Genomic DNA, 23,375 nt, shown 5'->3' on the forward strand with positions numbered 1-23,375 from the left:
ACCATAGGTCTCACCACGAAGTGGACTGGCATTGGCCAGCAGGACTGGACTGGCATTGGCCAGCAGGACTGGACTGGCATTAACCAGCACACTGGTCCCACAGTCCAGTACTGCCTACATGCTTTTCAGCTTCAGCATCCCAGTTCTACACGTGCTAAACAGCACCCAGGACCCACCTGCTGCTGGTGAAGATTATATAAGTAGCTTTGTTTTTACAGAAAAAAATAACTTACAGGTCCACTTATGTATGTTAGGGTTAGACATGTATTTCCCTCGTGTTTAATATAGTATTGCCCCGCAAGCAGCAAGGTTACGCACACAAAAGGCCAAAATGGCTTCTCCAGTAATGAGCAAGAGCTCAGAGTTTACGGATCTTTGCACCTCTTAAGTGTCCCATCTTCCACAAGCCAGCTTCCTTGTGTGGTGCTCTGATGGTCTGTGAAGGGCGAGGGTGCACGGCGTTAAAGGGACAGCACACATTTTACACCAGACGTGGGGTAACAACGAGGGCTGATGGTCATTGTAGTTTAAATATTTAGAGTTGTTTAATATTTAATGTGTTCTAGTCATATACAAACAATGTAAAATAAGACGTGCGACGTGCTGTTTATATATAACGGAAGCAGACTCTGTGTTTAAACTGTCCGTCACGCAGAATCTGCAGCATTGTATTGAGGGGGAGTTTGGAGAAGTTCAGCTGTCATGTAATTTTCTCAGGATATGTTGGGGGGGGGGGGCACTTCTGTCAGAGAGCACGAGCAGCTTTCCAGTAGGACAGCGGCCAGGACCGTTTCAGCTCCCATTTCCCATTGTCAAGCACCAGAACAAAAACAATCATATTTTCTCAGGCTTAGGTTTGGTTCCTCAAAGGCTTCTTCAATTATTAAGTAACAGCAGGATCAGTCGTTCGATGTTTACCAAGGAATTCTGTGCACATCTGGACGTTTTATGCAACTTTTTAATTTACACTTAAAATACGTCAAACTCAACTGGCCCCCTCCTCTGTTCTCAATACCAGAAGTGTTTTAAAGGATCTTCTTACAATAATAGTTGTTTCTAGTTATCAGTTTCTAACATAAGCAGAAGTGGAAAGTTTAGGACCAGAAAGTAAAAATCCAGACCAAGATTTCGTTTCAACCATCCAGTTGAGTATAAAAAATAAAATGTGGCTACACATGGTCTGGACTTTTCCTTTCTGGACCTGAACTACCCTCCTCTGAAAATAAGGGTGTGTCTGTTTTGTCCTCAGGGAATCACTAGAACCTTATTGCAAGGGAACAATGGAAATCTATTTTATCATGCCCTAGACTAAAGTGAAACCAGCCAGACTTTACTGGCTATGATTGATTTAAATCACAATTGATCAGCTAGAAAACGGTTATCAAGCAATCAAGACCAAGAGTAACAGTGTGTAAGTGTATGTCTCAGTGCCTGCGATGGACTGGCATCCCATCCAGGGTGTCCCCCTGCCCTATGCTCCTGGGACAAGCTCCACACTCCCATAATCCTCTACTGCACAATCCGTTAGAAGGTAAATGGGTGGATGAAAGGAAAACGTTTTTTTATGGAAACAACAAGGAAAAAAAATTGAATGGCACATTTGTATCCAACATAATTAGACACTGGCATTCATAACACTTTTATAAAAGTCAGCGAGTGGTAAAATTGTCTTTCTACAGAGAATACCGCCCGTGGACTTGCTGTCACAGGTAGAATGCTTGGTATTCTGCCAAATCCAGCAGAGGAACAGGATTTAAACATATTTTGTAACTTTTCCAAAAAAAATCCCTCTATCTTGCTTTCTTCTTTTCTTTCTCAGACTAGAACAGGGTGAAATATGCTTGTTACATGTCTCTGTAAAACATACACTGACAGACCAGTAACTGTTTAGGTCTAACAAGACTTAATTGCATGCAAACCTTTGTTGACTTTGTAAAATCTCCAAAAAGTATTTATGTATATATTTTTTTGGATGTAACAGATTTTAGTGAATTTAGTGAATTTAGTCAGTCATCTATGAACTGTTGTACTGTATGAAACGAGAGAATAATCTCATCATACACAGGCATGGTGGAAAGACACAAAGCGCAGGGTTCAAAGTGAAGGGCTGCGACAGACTTTCTCCCAAACTGGCCCAGCACCAGTACGTGTACAAACAGCCGCTAGGTACTACAACAACAACAACAACAAATTTATTTTTGTATAGCGCATTATCACAACATTACATTGTCCCAAAGCGCTTTACAGCATCCCCACCCAAAGCCCCCAGTGAGTAAGCCATAGGCGACAGTGGCAAGGAAAAACTCCCTAGAAGGAAGAAACCTTGGGAGGGACCAGACTCAAAGGGGGAGCCCATCCTCCAGGGGCCGGCAGGGAGCGTCAAATACAGTTTAGTCTGAAACACAAACGGGGAGCAGGGGGGAGATGACAGGCCGGTGCCAACACTTCCTCCAATCGCCAGGCAGCCAGAAGGCAGGGAGCGGGTCATACAAGGAAGGTGACACTGGCAGAACGGCGAGCTGGATGCACGGTCGTGCATCATAAGAACATAAGAACATAAGAAATTTACAAACGAGAGGAGGCCATTTGGCCCATTTGGCCCATCAAGCTTGTTTGGGGAGAACTTAACTACTACTGGGAGATGCAGAATTCTCTACAAAATCAACTGTCACACGATAAATTCTGCACCGGTTTTCTTGAAATTGTATTTATCATAAATGTGATTTATCATAAATCTGTCAAAACACGAAGAAGTTCCCCTGGAACATGCAGGAATGATTTATGAACACAGCATCAAGCATGAATTTCAACTATTGATAGTTTCTCCAAACATGTAGATTTCCATATCTACTATATTGTTAGAAAGTCACATGGTTAATGTTTTAATAATTGAATCACTTCATTAATAAAATAAGACAGTATCTGATCCCCAGACACCATTTAAGCGAAGAACATACAGTTAGTTCATCCATATATCCTGGCAAGTCCACTTCTGCTGGATGGACAACACGTTACACAACGATGAATCTTAACTTCAGACATGGATATGAATTTTATTGTAATCTTCATGAATCTTCACTTCAGACACGGACCCGTATAATAATAGTACAATTCTGTAGTATAACGTAACAATACTACATAAGAACATAAGAAATTTACAAACGAGAGGAGGCCATTTGGCCCATCAAGCTTGTTTGGGGAGAACTTAACTAATAGCTCAGAGTTGTTAAAATCTTATCTAGCTCTGTTTTAAAGGAACCCAGGGTTTTAGCTTCTGCTACACTAGCAGGAAGACTGTTCCATACTCTAACTACATGCTGTGACCTACTCTTTATAGGTTTATACTCTTCATATGAAACTCACAAATCTAAATGTCTAATCCTCTGCAGAGATGATCCGTTACTGTGAAGTTTCTAAAAATATGCACTGGCAGTTATGAAACAAAGAACCTTCTCACAAATTGAGCATTGTGTTTTATTTTTTATTTTATTTATTTAACCTTTGTTTAACCAGGTTTGTCCCATTGAGATCACAGATCTCTTTTTCAAGGGAGACCTGGCCAAGGTAGCAGCAACACAGTGTTAGTGCAGAGTCTTACATAATATTACAAAAACATAATCAGAATATACATTTATACATATATATACAGAATATACATATACATACAGACAACCTAGCCTCCAGAGTCTTTAGAAGAGTTTTAAATTCCTTCAGGGAAGTCCCAATTTACAATTAATACAATACAAAATCCTGCATAGAGTGCACTATGCAGGGCTTCGGATGTTCAGGATGGGTTTTACGTCTTCTAACAACTGCTCACACTGTCAAGGGGATACACCTGACAATTACATCCATGCTCTTTGGTTCTGTCCACCTGCTCAGATGTTCTGGCGCAGGATTTGTGAGGACTTATCAAAGTGTCTGAAATGTACCATTCCAGTCTCTCCTTCAGTCTGCTTGTTGGGCGACCTAGATGGTGTCACTACCGAGATTAACACAACCCACATGGCTTTCACCGCTTTATGCATTGCTAAGAAGACTGTCCTCATGAACTGGAAAAGTAAAAATAACCTTAATATCAACCAATATAGAGAGAGTTTGCTGGACCATATTAGTCTTGATACAGCTTCTGCCGCCACATTAGACCAATCTCTCTGGGCTCCTTTGATCAGCTCCATCACCTAGTGGCGGTGGGGGGTCGCAGGTTTGTCCCGCTTCGGTTTTTGTGGTTGGTGTGGGGGGGGGGGCATATGGGCTTGGGGTGTCTGGGGGTTCCCTGGGGGGGGGGGGGGGTTTCTGGGGGGGTTCGGCGCTGGGACTGCGGTCATGGCCTGGTTGGGGCTTTGGTGGCTCTTGGGTGGCGTCTTTCTGGCGGCTGCATGCAGCGCTGCTGGGGTAGCCTGTGCCGGCGGACGTAGGGTACCAGCCTGGCGGCCGTGCTGCTCCTGGGTGGGTCCGGGGCGGGCTTGGGGTTCTGGGGGCGCTCTGCCTCCGGGCTGGGGTTCCGGCTGGGCTGAGGGGGCTTGGGTCCTGGTGGGTGTATCGCCGGGGTGTGGGTTGGCGCGTGCACTGGGGCCCAGCCCCGGCGCGGGGGCCTTCGGCGCGTCGGAGGGGCTGGGGGCCTCTTTAGCTGGCGGGGAGGTTGTTACCATCTGTCCGCAGGTGGTCCCTGCCTTAGGGGTATCCTCTCTGCGGGGGTGGGGGGGAATCCAATAGAGTAGGAGAATGGACCCAACCTGGGTGTCTATTGTCTTATGTAGTTTGGGAGTTGACTGAATGGTGGGGTGGGTGTAGTTTTTCCTCTATGGTGGGGTCTGGTTGGCTGCCCCGGGCTCTGTGGTGCCCGGTGGTGCCGCTGCTCTGTGCCCCGGATTGGATGGGCCTGGGTGGATTTCGGGGAACGGAGGTGCTTATGGGGGTCAGCGGGGGAGCTGGCTCCAGAGGGGGGGTACTTTGCCCCCCCCGATCCTTTCCTCCCCATCCCTAAATGCTTCCCTCCTCCCGCTCCGTCACCCCAACACACATATAGGGCTTTGAGGTGCAGGTGCGTCGCTGGGATGCAGGGGAGGTATTCCTCCTCTGTCCCCCCGTGACCACCTGTGTCTCAATCACACATCACAACTTAGACACTCTCATTACTTACTCTCTCATGACACATACATTTAGGGCCTTGGGGGTGGGCACACGGAATGGCGTCCAGAGGGCGGTCTGTTCATTCAGCCTTACCTCTGGTGCCAGTGCCCACTTCTCAATTTTAAGTTGCACATAGACATTGAGGGTTCTGGGGAGGGGCCGAGCTGACACCAGCTGCTGATTGGCAGAGGGTGGTTAGCACCATGCCCTTCCCCTGTTTTAAAGCACTTTAGAACAACACGCACCAACACCACATATGAGCGGGCGGAGGGAAGCGTGGGGTCTTTTCACACCCCCGTTCTCTGTTTGCCATCTGGAGCCGGGGGCTGGGGGGGGCTGGCCGTCCGGTCGGGGTCTGGGTTGGTGGGCTTCTCGGCTGCGGTGGAGTCCGGGGTGGTCTTCTTGTCCCCATGCCAGAGGAAAAAAGGGATCCATCTCCGGGGTCTGGTGGCAGATTGCCCCTCTGGGGGTGGTGATGCCTGGATCTCGGAGCATAGAGTATATATGGGGAGTGTGAGTGTGTGTCTTTATGTTGGGCGAATGGGTGAATATTTGATTATGTGTGCATGAGGGTGGGAACGTATGCTTGTGTATGTGTGCGCCTGTTTGTCTATAAGCAGGTGTCAGGTTGGGTCTTAGACTCCACCTGAAATAACATCTCAGGCTCTATTGCCCCCCACCACACTCCCTGCTGGTGGATGAGGCCCCCGGCTGCCGATGAGTTGGTGGTTCTCGATGTCCGGGGCTGGATGCTCTGCTGTGTGCTGACTCACTCTCGGCGGTTGCCTGTCGGGGCCTGGCCCTTCCGGCTCTGTCGTGTCCCGGCTGGGGGGTGGGGGGGCACTTGGACCTCTGGGCCCGGGGTCCGGTCTGCCCTGGTGTGGCCGGCCGCCGACGGAGCCTGCATGCTCGCCGCCACGGCCCCCTGGGGCTCCTACGATGTGGCTGCCGGATGGCCCCCCTCCGGAGCGCTCCTCGGCCCTTTTCTGGGTGGGGGCTGCAATTGTCCCTGCGGTGGTCCTCCTGGGGTTCCCGTGCCCTGGGGGGCCTCTGGATGTCTGGGGCCCGGGTCTCCTCCGTGTCGGCTTCATGTCCTGGGTGGGCGGGGCTGTGGCTCCCCACACACACTACTAGACAGTTACATGGAGGAACCTTAGGAACACCAGCGCGCTGACACACACAGGTGTACACACAGGTGCTCACAGACACCTGCTCCCGGACACACACTGTCTTGATCGGCTGTTGCTTCTGGGCATGTGTTGTAATGCGGGTTGCGTGTCCTGTTCAACAACATTTAACGTTTGATGGTCGTTGTGATTAGTACAGATGTTGTATGTTGTCTTTCTCTTTTCAGCAGACATGGAAGCAGATTATCTGTTTTGTTTTTTTGTTTTTTTTTCTTTTGTCTTCTTTTTTCTTTCTTTTTTCTTTTCCTCTCTCTCCCTCTCTCTCTCTTCCCCCCTTCTTCTCCTTTGTTCCCCCCCCCCTCCCTCTCCTTCTTTTGAGGAACTAAATAAAAATATAAAATAAATAAATACAAATAAAGTAGTCCTCCGCAGAGGGGGGGTGGAGGAGGGAAAAAAATAATAATAATAAGTTCCTTCAGGGGTATTAAGTTGTGCAGACGGAGTTCAACTTGAAGTCTGTTCCATGTGTAAGGTGCTGAAAACCTGAAGGCTTTCTTTCCCAGTTCAGTTCTTACTTTTTTCAATTGTTTTCAATTGTTTTGCTGTAGTGTGTAATGATGTGTATAGTGTTTACATTTTTGAAAGCTTCGAGCTGCTCTTTTGGTGTGAAAGTTTGAGTTTTGAAGTGAGAAGGTGTGGTTGTGTTTATATAGCTTTAGAAAAGGGTGTTGTGTTTAGACATTGGGGAACATGGAGGAAACGTTTGTGAAATGTATTTTAGCATTTGAGAAAAACTGTAATCTGATTCCCTCTCCCACCTGCTCCTGTCCCATCCTGCCTGCGACCCATACTGAAACTGATGCCCCTCCCATTGGGATTGTAGTTAGGATTCCCCAAGCAGGAATTGGGGAGGGGGGTGCAATAGGAGGGATCTGTAGGGAGCAGAAGGGACCCATTCCTGCCCCCAGCGCGCAAATTTCATGCAGTTTACCAAGAACCCGCCCCTCCCTGGGTCAGAAAATTTTGCCAAGCCCCCTATTACCCCACCCCCCCCTCCATTGAAGACAGTACAAAAGGGTCTAGGGTCGGTAGAAGCCAGGCCTCAATCCTGGGTGGGATTTCAGTCCATTACAATGTTCCCACTCCTCCACACCCATTCAGCTAAGCGCGTGTCATTGAACTGTGAGACGAAACTGGAGGACCCACACAAACCCCACATAAAACAGCAAGAAAATGTCACACGCAGACACACAGAAGCAGGAATGGGAAGCAAAGCCCCACCCTGGATTAGCTGACCGGTAATTTAGCTGATCCTCACATCAATGTTTACTTGGTCAGAGGGGTGAAAGCCTGAGGTGAGTTTGCTCTCAGCCATTCTGTCCAGAAAAAAGCAACAAAAGTTTATGATTCATCCCAGCAGGCAGGCGGTGAAGCCTGTCGCAGCTTGTTGGATGAGGACTATCCCAGAGGGCAACACGGAGAGTGTGAGCTTAAACCAGCCCTGTGAGACGGTATCCCAGCTAGAGTGGAAACTGATACATTGCTGCACGATTCGCTTAATGCCGTGGAAGAGACAGACCAAGTGACTGAAGTAAGATGGTTTCCTATAAGACTTACCTGGAAATGCTTGTTAACTGGTGCTTTCCTACAGAATGCAAAGACTGGGACGCAAGCTGGGGCAAAGTAGGCTACTGTTTAAGGTATGCTAGCCCTTACAGCATAGAGTTTGAGTGACAGAGGTGTGCCGTTACTTTGCAGATCGAGCAACGATGTGGAAGCACAAGACTCTGATCGCACCGCTGTGCCTCGCGCTGCTGTGCTCCGTCGGAGAGGCTCAGGGTAAGACGTGCACACAGAATGCACCTTTCACACGCTGCTTATGGTGCTCTGTCAGATAAAGCATGCATATGTATAAACACGCCATGTGGAAATAGACATGAACATGGCCACTTGTTTTTCTTTTTTACTGGTAACAGGTAGAAACAGAAAAAATCTTAATCTTAAATTTGAAACTGTATGTACTGGCACTGTAAGCTTGAATAACTACCAGTTAACGAATATAAGAAATTAATTTAAATATTCAATGCAACAAATGTACCAACATAGAGATGAAAAACAGAATTGTTGTTGTTGTCGTTATAAATAATGAATAATTTTTTCCCCTTGCTCTCCTGCAGAGTTAATGAAACTGCACACTTCTCAACGAGTGACTGACCCGGGCAGTTTGGACTGTAACATCTCTTCAGCTGGGTCAGTTACCATCAAGTACTGGGCCTGGCTGGATCCAAATGGCACCGAACTGTGTAAAGTCAATGACTCGCAGCGTCTTTCCGGTCCATGCGAATATGTGCCACAGGAGCAGCTGACGCTCAACTTGGAGACTCACAAAACGGGCAACTACAGCTGCATAGTTTTGTCTAACAGAGGTAGAAAATCATCCCAAGTAGAAGTCCACATCCGACAGGAGGTCCGCTCAAAACAACCATCTGCAGAGGGGGTTTACAGACACAAGGACAATCCCAACGACTCCAGCTCTGTGTGTGGCCCGGGGCTGCCGTGGGTTGGACTGCTGGTCACCCTCCTGATGATGTGAGATGACAGGTGTGTGATTGGCGGAGCATAATGCAGCCCAGTAAAGTACCAGCCCGCAAGTGTGATGTGTACTCGCCAACAGGAGTAAAGGGGATGTGACTCATTTGTTTTGACCAAGGATGTTTCTAGCTATTGGAAAAAAATCAGGGGCTAAGTCAAGTTAACCTGAGGCTCGACTTTTTTTTCTTTTAAGGAAGACTGACATCGGGATTGAAACACTTGTGATTTGTAGCCTGCAGTGATGGAACCTGACGACGCCCATGGTTTTGACTCAAGTGTACCGTCACTGTCTGAGTCACACTAGCTCTGCCATTCACACTTTAAGGAGGATTTTAGTTGTCAACATGCATAAACTCAATTCAATTGCTGACTCAATAGTTACCTGCTGAAAACTATAGGCAAGTCATTTAAAATATATACAACATATTTTAAACACTTTGTGTAATTTTAGGTGGCTAGTTACCGCTTCCTACTTAGACGGGTCTCTTGAGGGAAGCTACCAGGTACTTCCAACTTTGCCAGTGGCGACTTCTACTGCCCCCTGGTGGCAAACCAACTAAACTGCAGTTTTGTTTTTATTTACGTTAACAGGGGAAGCCAGCCAAGTGAGGAATAAAACCACAGGTGATCTCTCACTGAAACAGACAATGGGCAGTTGTTTGTGGTACATAATCGGAAGTCAGCTTCTTCCTTCAATGCATATGCCTAGCACACAGCTGCACTGGAATGCAGCCTACCTATAGCATTGCTAATTTTTTTATAGTTTGAACTTTAGTTCAAATATTTCCCTCTGAGAACAGTAAATACCATCTAATGTAGATACATATAGTTTCCCCACAATTTGCCTGTGGCCATTAACAAGGTCTTTTTAGCAACAGTGATGATGGCACAATGTTTCAATGCTTATTGCTTTTAACACTATAATGTGTGTAAATGCCAGGAACGCGGCTGTGTCTGAGATGCTGGGAGCACTGGGGGAAACAACACTGCCACTTCCCAGCCTAATTCACCACTAAATGCTGAATTTGTTCCAATAAAGTTTTTTTCTTCTGTTTTTTTAATTGGTGCCTGTCCCACCAGCCTGTGCGCTTCGGGTTCCGGCATATATGTCATGTGACATAACTGGCTAGGTTACACATGCCCAGCAGTGCCCTGTGTTTGAGCCAGTGTGCGCATTTGTGTCCAAAACACTCTTTAAAGCAATGAAAGATGTTTTTGGGGGAAGGATCGACAGGGGATTGTTCTATCGTCATGGAGAAATAAAGATATTGCAGCCTAAACAGTCTTTAAGTGTGATATATTTCATGAGCACTTGCATGTCCCATAAAATCTCTCTATACTGATAGTGTATGTGTGTGTGTGTGTGTGTGTGTGTGTGTGTGGGGGGGGGGGGGGGTTGCATAGTTCACACTTGGGGACCAAAGTGTGTGTGTGTGTGTGTCTCTCTCTTCTCCTTTTCCATGCATAAAGACAAAGTGTATTGTTTTGCCAGACTCAGAACAGGAAGTCACCTAGGATCAGTTGTCACTTACTTCCTCTTTGTACCCCGTTTAAAGTCACTGCCAGTCTCTGGCACATTCTCACGACAAGAGCATAAAAGGCAGAGGGGGCTCTACGCGGCTCCACAGGTGAGTAACTCTTCTCTCCACTACTTGTACATGAGTTTGGCTTTGGTACGGCACAGCTAAAGGAAAGGACACGGCGGTTTCAGTTTGATCTGGAACGTGACCAGAGAAGCGAGATTGCGAGACACAACGTGAGAGGGGAGCTGTAATTAAGCCATGAAGGTTCAAACCCCTTTGAGCTTTTGAGCAAACTGCCCAACTGTATGAAATGAGTAGTAGGGAGATAAGCAGTGTACATTGCTTAGGTAAGACCATATCAGAACTGATGCCTGCACAGCATGTCACCAGTTAGTTTCCTGTTGAACCCTAGCTTCTACATTCCAGCTGGTGTGAGTCATCTCTTGGAGGTGTATCCGGCGTGCTGGCCCCGTGTGGCCCTGCCCGTCTGTGTCCCTGGACTTGGTCGAAGCTCCTCAGTGTCTGTGGAAGAGAAACCTGAGGAGTCTGGAACAAGTACAGGGTCTTGGACTCTCGCCTCGCTGGGCGCGGATTACCACAAGCGCAGGCGTTGCCAGGAGGCGGAATCGCCGGGCAGCCACCTGCTGAAGGAGTGTACCATGAGGCATGACCAACAGGTGACGTAACAGGGATGAGGCCCTCGCTGTGATAGGCTAATAAAGTATTCACACTAGTGAAACTCTATGTCAATTGGCTGAAGTGAGGAGCCAATGAGACGCAATGATGCATCACTGTTCCCTGACTGGTGTTGTAATGCTTTATTTAACCATGAACCACACCTTACAGATAACTTCAATACTGTTCATCGGACAAAGGGAAAGTTAGCACATGGAATTCATATAAATATCAATCCAATTCTGATTTTATCTTACTGAGCCTTCTGTCCAGTTTTATAAAAAAATTACAGAAATTATCAAAGAAATTACAGAAATGATAAATTAACACCGCAGAGCAGCTGCAGAATTTAAATTAACATATTTTGCTTCACACTTTAACAAGTGTATGAATATGAATTATTAATTTACTAAATGTAATTTCAAATTTTTATAAGAAGCTCTGAAACATCACAGAACGCCTCATGGAATGGCCCTTTGATTTTCAACAAACTGCATCGCTCAGATGAATGAAAATCAGTTTTGACTTGGGCAATGTGTGAATATAAAATCGATTTGATTTTAAGATTCACAAATACAAAAATAACTGATCTACAAGCATCTACCTGAGGAGGTGAAATGTGCATAAAGGAAAAAGAGACTGTGCATTGTGTTCTGCATAATTATATCAGAATCATTGTTTCATTGCCGAGTTTCCACACCTTTATAACATATAAAGTGATCGCCTTTGAGGTAACAGCACATTGTAAGGATGATTACTGTTCTTTCCCATGTGATACCCACCAATTCCATTGAATGGTCTACTTCTGCTTTCAAAATCGACATAAAGACAATATACATACACAGCGACAATACAATTTGTGACAATACTGGAACAATGTTGCAGATTGATTGGTTCTATAACAAAAGTCCATTGACAAGCAATGTTTAACACATCTCCACATATCTCCTTCACAGACATTTCCTCTTTTTTTTTTTTTTTTGATTGACCCATTCAGTTCTGTTCTTACTATTTTCCTATTAATTGCATTTGGAGTCTTCGGCTCCCAAAGAGAGGCTACACACAAATGTTTGGTGTTTTATGCTACTGCAAAAGTGTTACTAATTATAAAGCACCCAGTGATGCTGCTTATCAATGAACCTTTTAACTCAAAACTGCCGTTTTACAACTAAAACTTAGGCTTCAATTTATTACTACTTGAAATGAATGTTTACTTAAAACTACCGATTGTTTGTAATGTTAAATATATTTTTGTAAGCTAAAGAATAAAGGAATGATTTCATTACAAAAACAATAAATTTGCAATATTTTTACTGAAATAAGATAGCGTCTAAAGACTTTCCGTGAGAACTGTATTTTGATTAAAAAAAAACATCTTAAAAATAATAAAATGTATCGAAAACGCATTTATTAGAAAGAAAAAATAAACCTGCAGAACGCAAAGTACATTTCAAAGTGTGAGAAATAGAGAGCGAGCTCACTTTCCTGTCAAATATAACAAGTGTGTTTTAACGAGAATCGTTATGTGTAAACTGCTACTGCCCTCTGGCGACGATCACAATGAAAAAGGGTGCAGGGTTTACCATTATTTCTAGGTGTGACTTGTAATAAAAGCATTCCACTCCACTTAGCGTTTGTATTTATGTATAAATATATGTATTTGATGACAATCAAACAAACATCTTAAACAAACAAACACGTAATAAATAAAAATCCCACAGCGGCCTTTCTTTAAGAACTACAGTACCCAAAATTCTTTTCGTTTTTTTCCCAAAACCGGAAGTTCATGTGTAGCTTGTTCCTGGTGCGAGAGTCCTAGTGGTTTGTTTTAACTTAGAAAATTTGTACAAACTGTAACCGTCAAGATATTTTTGTTTAGAGAGCATTCTTGTAACTTGGCAGTGTATTATATACCGTTAACTTCTTGAAGCGAAGTCCCTTTTGGTCTTTTGCATAAACCGGTTGCCCATGGTGACTGACCGACGCTTCAGTTTCTCTGATTCAAATTTGTCCCCTCGTTATTTAACTATATGGTGAGTGATTCGTTTTTGTTTCTCAGAAATGTGCAAGACACGAATTTAATAGAGTAGCTGTACAATTTTTAGTTAACTTCTCATTTGTACTTTTTAACGGCAGACTTTAAAACAGAAGAAAGGACTGAAAGGTGAGTGATTTGCTGTAATCACCTCATAGATTATGGATTATCAGTATGTACATAACACATGGTCCTTAATCCAGGCTCCATCGATGATGTACTGGGTGATCTGTTGGGGGACCATGGTATGTACTGTCTCTTCTAAATCCTGTAAGCATATAAATAAGCAGATTAAATGTTTGACTGTTAAGTCTTAGATATATCCCGGTAATCTTTATAGTTTTTCTCGGTCTCTATTTTTAATAGACTCGCCGATTAGGACTCAGCCCGCGTTTCGTGTCGCTGGAAGGAGCGGCGTCCTGACGTCCCGTAGTGGGAAACGGTGAGAGGAAAAAAAACGTTGGGATGGTGGGCTGGGTGGGGTCCTATAAATAACTAATATGACGAAAGATATTTTACCGAATTAAAATGGCATTTTACAACCGACTAACAAAATACAATTTTTTAAATGTTTGTTTCTTCAGGTCATTACTGGATGATGACTTCTTCAGTAAGCTGGCTGAGGAGGTCGGCGACGAAGAGGTGTGCTTAGATCTGTTCTCTCTTTGTACGGAGCAAAATGGTGCTTCTCTGTCACTAATTAGGCTGTCATGGTCTGACAGGCTTCTGATGTGTCGGAGGCTGATCCAGCAGCCCTGCTGGAGAACATTAAGGTATGTAGGCATTTGCATGCGCAGCAGAAAAAAACATCGTTACATTATTTCTTAACCACAGTGCCACCTGCTGGATCAGTCTGACACCGCACTCCTTAATTATAGCCTGGCTCCAATGAGCTGTTTGGCGCGTGAACTTATATGGAGTAACAGCACACTGATGACCTATCACTGACACAAACCCTCTGGCTTCTGACTGCTTATTCCTGCCACTTTGCCGCAGGACATGGATGAGATGGATGCCGACCTCTTCGCGCCAAAAAAGAAGCCGAGCTCCGCTCCCCCACTGGCTACCGCTAAGGCTTCAGGGGCGGGAGGAACTAAACAAAACCCAGCCCGTTTGGTGGAGGGTGGAGCACTGGAGCCGCGACATGTGATTGGTTAGTCATCTCGGGCCCCTGCTGGTGGCTACGTGGTACTGAACTAAATGTATGTAAATGGAACAAAAGCACCTCTATTCTTTAATTTTTATTTATTACATTCTGTATGAGGGGCGGCACGGAAGGTGCAGTGGTTCACCCTGTTGCCTCACACCTTTGGGACCTGGGTTCGAGTCTTAGCCCTGGCTCCATGTGTGTGGAGTTTGCATGTTCTCCCCGTGTCATCGTGGGGATTCATCTGGGTACTCGGGTTTCCCCCCCACAGTCCAAAAACATGCTGAGGCTAATTGGAGTTGCCAAATTGCCTGATGATGAGTGACCGGTGTGTGAGTGACCAGTGTGTGAGTGACCGGTGTGTGAGTGACCGGTGTGTGAGTGTGCCCTGTGATGGGTTGTTCCCTGCCTTCGCGCCTCCGGACCCCTTGCGGTTACAGAAGATGGGTGGACGGATGTTCTGTATTTTACGGTATTGTAGCGTTTCATATGAAAGTCTGTGCATGAGAGCATTAGCCTTTGCATAAGTATCCATGGAGCTGAAGGTGCCCTTTCCTGTGTCTCCATTCCATACCCTTATCCCTGTCGTACTTGGCAGACTCTCCCAACGCCGATGCCAAAAAGCCCGGCTCCGCCCCAGCTGCCGCCACGCACAGCTATAAGAGATTCACCTTCACCGGTAAGAGGGCTCTCTGCGCCGCTCGCCGCTCTGCTGCCTCTCGCGGCCTCGCCTTGGCCACCGCCGCTCATTAAAAACCACTGTCACTGGCCAGAGGCTCAGTCCTGTATCCGACATGGGGTTTTGTCTTCCGCAATGGTCGCATTTTGAGAGGGGGAAGAACCCTGTGATACTGTGAAGTGGTCGATCACGATTGGTCGATACGATCGACTCATTAATTACACTATATGGACAAAAGCATTGGGACACCTGGCCATTACACCTACAGGTACTTTTATGACATCACATTCTAAACCCACAGGCATTTTCAAGGACGACTCCACATTGATGCCTATGGATTTAGAATGAGACGTCATAAAGGTTCCTGTGGGTGTAATGGCCTGGTCTGCTGATACTTTTGTCTGTAACGGGCAGCTGTCATCGCTTGACCCTGGGCTTGCGTAAGGTCTTGGGCTCTGTCTAGTTATGTCTGCAGTGTGACGCTTCACAGTGTCTTACACCATTAACGACGGCCTTTTATTCCATTTTTCTGCAAAGCGTCAGATGAGGAGGATGTTTTAGTTCCATCTCCAGACAAAAAAGGTACCTGAGGAATGTTACATGTAGAACGATGCGGAACAGATGCTCAAATGTGACTCCTCTCCCTTTACAATCCTGCTTTTCAGTCCGATTACTGGGGGGGAAGGAAATCATAGTTTTTGGACTGTTGTATTTTGTTCTGGGTATGGTAAGGATACACACTGCATTTAGACAGCTGCGTAAGGCAGCCTCCCCTTGCGATCTGGCCTGGACGTGTACTTCCTGCAGACGCGGGTGACCCACTGGCCGATCTCCTGGACGATATAAAGGAAACAAAGATGGCCGTCAGCGATGCCGTTCCTGAGCAGAGAGGTCTGCCTGTATCCGAGTCCCCCGTCGGTAAGGCGAGAGAGACGGGTGAGTGATAATGGCTCCGCGGTCCCCGTGTTCCTGAGCACCTCCGTTGTCGTTCGCCACTCAGCTGGTGGCCGAAACACCACTTGTCCCATTGCAGCGTCATGGAGCAGAGGTCCCGGAAAGCAGAACGAGCTGACATTCGATGAGGACGAGGATGACCTGATGGACGCGCTGGGCTTTGGAGAGAGTCCAAAGGGGAAGGAGGGAATTCTCCCCCACAAGAGGCTGAGGTGCGGGCTTGTAACAATGCATTATGTAATAATGCACCATTATGTAACAAATTTTCTTCACATAGTGCAATGTTATTACATAATGTGTTTTATTCCAGTCCTGGGGGGTCGGAGCCCTGTGTAGCTTAGTTCTTTCCCTGTTCCACCACAAATGATTCAGCTAAAGAGCTCTTCGGTTGAATCAGGTGTGTTAAATGAGGGTGAACCAAAAACCCCAGGACTGGAGTTTGAGAGACCTGCTGTACACCATGTAACAAGGCGTTATGTAATAACACCACATTATGTAATAACTCAACAAAATGTTACTCATTTATAGACTACATTATAGTTTTATATGGCACTATCCAATTATTATTATTTTCACCATTGAATTTGTTACATTCTGTCGAGTTAGTACGTTACAGGGCCTGTTCTGCACATTTTGTTTGCGTCTTTGCTTTTCCTCAAAGCAACTTACAAATTTAACCTATTGACCTAGATGGGTGCTTTAGTGAAATATGTCCAGTACCATCCTCAAGGGAATAACAGCAGGATTCCCCCCACTAACCATTAGGTTTGCCAGTTTAATGCATGCAGATCCCTGCCCCCCCCTCCATGCAGTGAGCCCCCACAGCCGGTACCAACCAGGCTGGATGAGATTCTGGGCCGGGGGACATCTCCACGCCTGCTTGAGCGCCCCCCTACTGGCGAGAAGAAGGAAGTACATATGGAGAAGCCAGCAATTGCCACAGGTAGCAACATTTACTACAGGAGTTCACATCCTGCTCTATTTGGTTGCTTGTGTCAGTGTTTCCCAAGCCGGCCCTTGTTGGACTGTCTGTGTGTCCCTGAGGACTGGGTTGAGCCCTGAATCATCTGGGGTGTTGGGGTTCTGCATGATGTAATGCCTTGGTGTGTGATCTCTCCGCAGACTCTGCCTTCGGGGACGGTGACTTCACGTTTGGCTCCTACCAGCCCACTGTGGTCTCCACACCAGAGAGCCGGCAGTCACAAAGGCAGTCAGTCAGGTGTGACGGGCGTTACTCTGGAAGGTCCTCACCTCTGCAGCTGAAGGGAGTGTTTCTCAGGCGCCTCTCCCCTCGTGTTCAGGTTTTCAGCAGAGCAGACTGGCAGCCGGTCGCCAGAGGGGAAGCCCAGGTCCCCCGTCGCCGGCTCTCCCTCTGCTAAGCGCCACAGCAAGCCGGCAGCCAGTAGGCCAACGATTCAGCACGACAGCCAAATGCTGGAGGGGAAACCGAAACTGGCCCCTCCCCTTCGTTCACGCCCCAGTAACCCCGCGGCTGATTGGCTAGGCCTCAGCCAGGATCCGGAGGAAGAGGAGGAGGATCCAGAGGCGCAGGGTGGCCGGGGAGCCCCACCAGCCACGGGAGCCTCGCAGGGGAGTGAGCATCCTGCGTCTGAAGGGGAGCCTCCGCTACCAGACGCTCCTGCTAGCGAGGAGGCGAAAGACTGGCTGGCAGGAGCACTGACCCGGAAGAAGAATCTCGCAGCCGTGAAGGCGGCCGTGCCCCGACATCCTCGCGGTGGCGGCGATGAGGAGGACCTGGACTCCCTCCTCACGTAGGCTTGGCTCGGCCAACGCAAGCTTTGTATTTGTTGCCTTTCAAAGTCCAACCTAAAAATTCGGACAAAATGGAAAAGCTAAAACCACAGTAAATTACAGATCACGTGATACAAGATACCCTCTTCTGTTGGAGAGATTCCTAATAATCTCAATTCCCTTTTTAGGAGTAAACCCAGGTCACCACCAGCTCCTAGGAGGAAAGAAGACGACGCTGTACCTACCAAGGATTCGAGGTGAGACGAGAGTTAATGGGGAGGTCTACTGTAAATCAGACAACATGGCTCTCAACCCTAAAATATAAATGCAGGCTTATTTTGTGAATGAACTGAATGTATCTAGATTGCTCATTGTTGTCCCATCAGTTCCTCGTTGCCGTGGGAGACCTCAAGCACGCAAGACACTCCACCTCGTCAGTCAAGTCCGGTGAAGGAGGGCCTACCCAAACCTGGTAAACCATCCACCCATCTTCCGATTGTTTATCTGGTATAGAGTGGTAGACGGGTCTGGATCCTGTCCCAGGCAGCCTAGCGCACAAGGCGGGGGCGGGACACTCCCCTCTCGGGTTACGCACATGCACGCGCTACGGGCATGCAGGTGCTAATTAGCCTAATTATATGTTTTTGGAAACCGGTTTGGCCTTTATAGAAAAACCAAATATGCAGAGAATGTGCTGAGTCCACACCCTCAGAGTCAAACTTTGAAAATGATGTAACAGTGCTAGCCACTGGTCCACACTGCCACCGGTCCACACTGCCTCTGGTCCACGCAGCCACCTAGCTACATTGCCACTGGTCCACATTGCCACCGATCCACATTGCCACCGGTCCACGCAGCCACCGGTCCACATTGCCACTGGTCCACCCAGCCACCGGTCCACCCAGCCACCGGTCCACGCAGCCACCGGTCCACATTGCCAACTGTCAGTCATACAGGTAGCTGGGAATTGTTGCCATCTATATTACCATCCTAATGAGCCAGCTACCTTACAGTGTAGGCCTTTCTGCACAGTGTGCATCATATTTCTTTAGTGTAGGGTATGTAGACCTCATTGTCACAGTGGCAGTTTTTCAGTCATCATGCCATTCCGTGTTCATGGTCATTTGCTTGCGCTAAATGTACCCTCGAATTCAATTACTTCAGCAAATAGAGATATACATTTGCAGCAGGGTGGAATTTAAAGTGAACTTAACGAAATTGGCTAGTGCCAATCTTTCTCCAAGCCACCCTTTTATCAAATAGTACCACAGAACGTGAACGCTACAGGCTTCCATACCCTGTGCAGACTCCCATAGAGCACGTGCAGGACATTCTACCTAAAGAGGTCGTCTCTGAGCCAATCAGATCAAAGAGCCTCACCCTATTAGATTCTGGGTCAAGTGGGCTTGACTCGGGGACTCCAGCTAGGCATCACCCTCACTCACCCAGAAGAATACGGGACCCAGTCTCCCCGCACAGTCCACCACTGTCATAGCAGTGAACACTCCCCATACAGAACTGGAATCCTGTTTTCCATCACTGAACCAACCAATCAAGTGTAAAGAGTCACAGTCACAGAGTATTCAGCTGGCTGGTCTGGAATTCTACTCTCTGGACCTAAACTTTCCACCTCTGGTATTGTTCATTCATGGAACAAGATAACAATCACCCCATTGGTTGAATAGTAATAGTAAATGCAGTTTTTTGTATCTTCCAGTGCCACCAGAGATAATAGGGGGGAACAGTACACCCATTGAGGTAAGCCTGCTTAAACCGGCCGTCCTCCTCTGCCCAGACAATGTGTCACGGTGCCATACCTGTTTCACGCTTTGCCTGATCAGATTCCAGGCAGTCTGCTGGATGTCAGATCTTACTTTTCATTCTCAGTTTTCTGTCTTTTTAGACACTTTCCCTTTATAGAATATGTGCAATACCCTTTCAACTTGCAATAAAACGGTTTTTGCATTAGTTCTAATGTTTCACTTAGACTTTTTAAGACGTCTTGCACTGTGTCTAATGTTAACCTGTATTCCCTTATTTGTATTTTCATTGTTTTTTGTACTTGGTGTCCTGTGAAGTGTCTCCCTGAATGTCTTGCAATTTTTGTCCTCTACTTCATGTTTGGCAGTGAACTACAAACAATTCTGGTATGTTCACACATACTGGCAGTAATGTGAGTTCTGATTCTGATAGTTGCTGCAGTCCCCACTGCAGGGGGCAGGGGGCGCCTTGCAGAGGAAGGGAACGGAGCAGCAGGCGGGGGAGCTGTCCCTGCAGACCCACTTGATCCAGCTAGAAGGCCAGGTAAGGAATGCTGCGTTTTCCATGGGGGCTTGCCCATGGGTTTGTCTATGCGGCCGTTTCACAGTCGTTGAATGGTGCCCCCTGGTGGCAGGTGCGGAGCCTGCAGCTGGAACGCGACCAGCTGAAGATGCTGCTGGAGAGTGTGCGGCAGAGGCACGGTGAGGACACCGAGCTCATGGAAGCGGCTCACAGGTCCAGGGTGAAGATGCTGGAGGAGTCGGCGGCCGAGAGGGAGGTGCGGATGCGGCAGGAGAGCGAGGGCCTGGCGGAGCGCCTGGTCAGCGTCACCCGGCTGGCGGAGCGGGAGCAGGCCGAGCTGCAGGCGCAGTACCAGCGCCGGCTGGCCCAGAACCAGCAGGAGCGCGACCGCGAGGTGGAGCGGCTCCGGGAACTGCAGCGGTACGGAGCCGGGACGCCGACGGCGGGCTATCTGCATGGCCATGCCTGGGGACTCCGTGTGTCATCTTGGACTTTCCCACTCTGCTAGGAGATCCATCCTGGAGATGAAGAAGGACCATGAGGAGCAGGTGCAGAGGCTGAAGCAACTGAAGGAGGAGGAGATCGACGCTGTGACCAGCGCGACATCTCAGACCAGGTCAGACACTCCTGCACTTTCTCACACAGACACACACACAGACACACACACACACACAGACACACACACACACAGACACACAGAGCATGCCTCAGCTACACACGCAGTCCCCCTGTCCGCCTGCAGGTCCCTGACAGTGGTGATCGATCAGATGGAGCAGTTCTCCCGGCGGCTGGGTGAGCTGTCCTCGCGTGTGGAGAGCACGCATGAGCACACGGCACAGGGCCTGGAGCAGGGCGCGCGGCAGAGGGACCAGCAGCTCCGAGGTAAGACAGGTCGCGGCCTCGTCTGCTTCACCTGAAGCCATCTTCAGTTCTACTGGTTACTACCGAGTATCTTGTACCGGTACCGAGTACCGAGATACTTGCTCAGACTTGCTTCCTGTTAAAAACACGTCCACTGCCATGTGACTGGATACCCCCACGCCCGTTATGTGTCACGCTCAGGACCCAGAATTTAACTTTTTGGTCACAATTCCAGACCCTTAAACACTATGCCACCTGGTGGTCAGTTTGAACACAGCCTCTTAGAATTCACTGCTCCCTATGCAAGTGCTGCAGGAACGGCTGGACCAGCAGCAGAGCCACATGGTTGAGGAACGTGCGCGGCTGAAGGAGGTCATCGACAAGATGGGCATGCAGCTAGCGGAGCAGCAGAGGCAGCTGGAAAAGGTCAGAGGTCACTGAAGTAGGGGCAGTGCTTTGGGACGCCTGTGAGGTCCTGAGGTCATCCCGTGTCGGCGTCACGCACATGTGTGACGTCAAGCCCATGTGTGCCTGTGTCAGGAGCGGTGGAGGGTGTCGGCGGAACAGGCCAAGGCAGAATCAGCCCAGAGGGGGCTGGAGGAGGAGAGGCGGACCTTAATGCAGCGCCTCTCCATGGAGAGGGAGGAGCTGGAAAGAGCAAAGGTGGGTGGGGCTTGTGTAAGGGGGTGGAGCCTGGGGCTCATGCATTGCACCGTGCTCCCGATTGCTGCAGATCCAGCACCTTAACCGCTTCGCCCCCTACTGCATCCTTTCAGAGCACCCTGCTAGAGGAGCAGCAGGCAGTGATGCAGCGCTGTTCGGAAGAGCGGCGGAGGCTGGCAGCCGAGTGGGCGCAGCTGCACGCGCAGGAGAAGCTGCAGCAGGAGCGTGGGGCGCGGGAAGCCAGCCGGGCCCTGGAGAGGGACGCCCAGCGCGAGGGCGCCATCATCAGCATGGCCCAGGTAGTGGGCTGAGCCGCGTCGCACCACCTTCCCCATACTTTTCTGGCGAGTGGCGTTTCTCATTCAGCAGTCACGCACCCTCCCCCGCACTCGCGCAGGAGCACGCCGACCTGAAGCTACGTGCAGGAGAGTTGCGGCTTCGTGAGGAGATGGCGGCCAAGGAGAGGGCGGAGCTGGAGAGGGAGAAGGAGAAGCTGAGCACAGCCGCCCTGCACCTCAAGACACGGGCTCAGGAGGTGGAGGCCTTCAGCAAGGTTCGTCACGGCAACGACCCCCATCTCCTGGTCATGTGACGCTGCTTGACAGCCATGTGGGCTGTGACACGTGCACTGAGGGATTTATCAAATCTCCCTTAACATTTTAACAACACACATTCACAATGATGCGGTAAATCTTTTGATAAATCCCAAATCAGTCTTACTAATTCAGGCTAAAATTTGAAATGAACTGGAAAGAAATAGTGCCCCCTTGTGGTAGCTGGCCTCAGACAGGTACGAGGAGGGAGAGAGAGCTGTGCAGGAGGCGCGGCGGGTGGAGGAGCAGCACCACACCCGCCTGAGCAGCATCCGCAGCCAGGTGGAGCGGCTGCGTAGCCAGGAGCAACTCCTGAACCAGGCAAGAGTCCGGGGGGGGTGGACCTGGGAATGGGTGTGGGGACTTTGTGAAAATGTAGCCAGGAAAATAGCTATTATATATAAAAGGCGAGTCTGTTACCCTGCAGGGACGGAAGCACATAGCAGAACAGCGCCAGGAGGTGGAGCACGTGAGGCGGGGGCTCCCCGTCAGCCCCCAGCTTCCTGCCGCCCCCATCGTCACAGGTACCGTCACGCAGAGCCGCTTCCTCATTCGTACATATCGGCAACTTTACGTGTGAAACCTCCCGTCTGTTAAATTACGCACTCTCCACCAATCAGTGCAGCGTGTTAACGCTCATGCTGTAATATATCGTTATGTGCGGTGTGGTTCTGGCCCGGCTAACACACCCTCTGCCTGTTAGATGTGTCTCCAGCGCTGGGTCTGCCTCCCTCCACATTACCCCCCCAGTCTACAGCCCTCCTGACCCCGACGGCAGCTCCTGGGCTTCACCTGAAACTCGCTCTCCTCAGGCACACGGCGGAAAAGGTACCATCTCACCGTCGCACTTATTACCCGGCCAGGCCGTGTTTCACGCACCCGTGCTTGAACATCTGAGCTCCAGCAGACACCTGAGCAGTTAGTTTCCTGTTCTGGATCTCTTGTGGTCACCCCCACCCCAACCCCCCCCACCCCCCAGCTACATCCAGATATGTTACTGCAAGGCTATTCTGAGATTCTGCCTGTATGACTTCATACGAGTGGCCAGATTGAGTGAGAGTGACAGAACCCCTCCTGATCCATACAGGACCGGGACTTCCTGCTGGATGAGCAGTTCTTCCTGGAGACGCTGAAGAAAGCGCCTCATCATTCTGCCTTTCACACGGCCTGCTGATCGCCTGGGCACCAGTACGACCGTGTTTTCTATAATAAACCCGTTATATACACAACATGGTCTTTTGTCCACCTTAGAGGCCAATATAACAAAACAGTTTTAGGTTGCAACAGATGCTTCTTTTACTTTCAATATTTGAAGTGGCGTGCAGGGACTCCGTGACCCGAGGTCACAGCTAGAAATT

General features: G+C 48.5%; 1 protein-coding gene and 1 long non-coding RNA gene across 4 annotated transcripts; both read left to right on the plus strand.

The window, feature by feature from the left end:
* The first annotated feature begins 7,399 nt into the window (after positions 1-7,399).
* On the plus strand, positions 7,400-10,132 carry LOC140581663 (uncharacterized). Of its 2 annotated transcripts, XR_011984788.1 has the most exons (4): positions 7,400-7,558; positions 7,678-7,851; positions 8,019-8,099; positions 8,438-10,132. It is a non-coding gene; the product is annotated as an uncharacterized lncRNA (long non-coding RNA). The 2 variants fall into 2 exon arrangements; XR_011984787.1 differs by having other exon boundaries at positions 7,434-7,851.
* A 937-nt stretch (positions 10,133-11,069) lies between these two features.
* LOC111843223 (fas-binding factor 1 homolog) lies at positions 11,070-23,243 on the plus strand. 2 transcript variants are annotated; one of them, XM_023810622.2, is made up of 29 exons: positions 11,071-13,083; positions 13,187-13,214; positions 13,289-13,330; positions 13,452-13,527; positions 13,670-13,727; positions 13,808-13,858; positions 14,082-14,238; positions 14,831-14,911; positions 15,449-15,493; positions 15,719-15,847; positions 15,945-16,077; positions 16,678-16,808; positions 16,988-17,084; positions 17,167-17,637; positions 17,806-17,874; positions 18,004-18,089; positions 19,335-19,375; positions 19,811-19,921; positions 20,013-20,320; positions 20,409-20,516; positions 20,643-20,782; positions 21,069-21,187; positions 21,302-21,424; positions 21,538-21,723; positions 21,822-21,977; positions 22,201-22,338; positions 22,445-22,541; positions 22,721-22,845; positions 23,105-23,243. In XM_023810622.2, the coding sequence occupies exons 1-29, from the start codon at positions 13,081-13,083 to the stop codon at positions 23,189-23,191; spliced, it is 3,396 nt and encodes a 1,131-aa protein (XP_023666390.2). In that variant the 5' UTR covers positions 11,071-13,080; the 3' UTR covers positions 23,192-23,243. The 2 variants fall into 2 exon arrangements, 1 of the variants encoding a protein (XP_023666390.2); XR_011984687.1 differs by lacking the exons at positions 22,721-22,845; positions 23,105-23,243 and having other exon boundaries at positions 11,070-13,083; positions 22,211-22,338.
* The last annotated feature ends 132 nt before the right edge of the window (positions 23,244-23,375 follow it).

The sequence above is a fragment of the Paramormyrops kingsleyae genome, chromosome 22, assembly GCF_048594095.1.
Source record: "Paramormyrops kingsleyae isolate MSU_618 chromosome 22, PKINGS_0.4, whole genome shotgun sequence".
In the NCBI taxonomy this organism is placed as follows: Eukaryota; Metazoa; Chordata; class Actinopteri; order Osteoglossiformes; family Mormyridae; genus Paramormyrops; species Paramormyrops kingsleyae.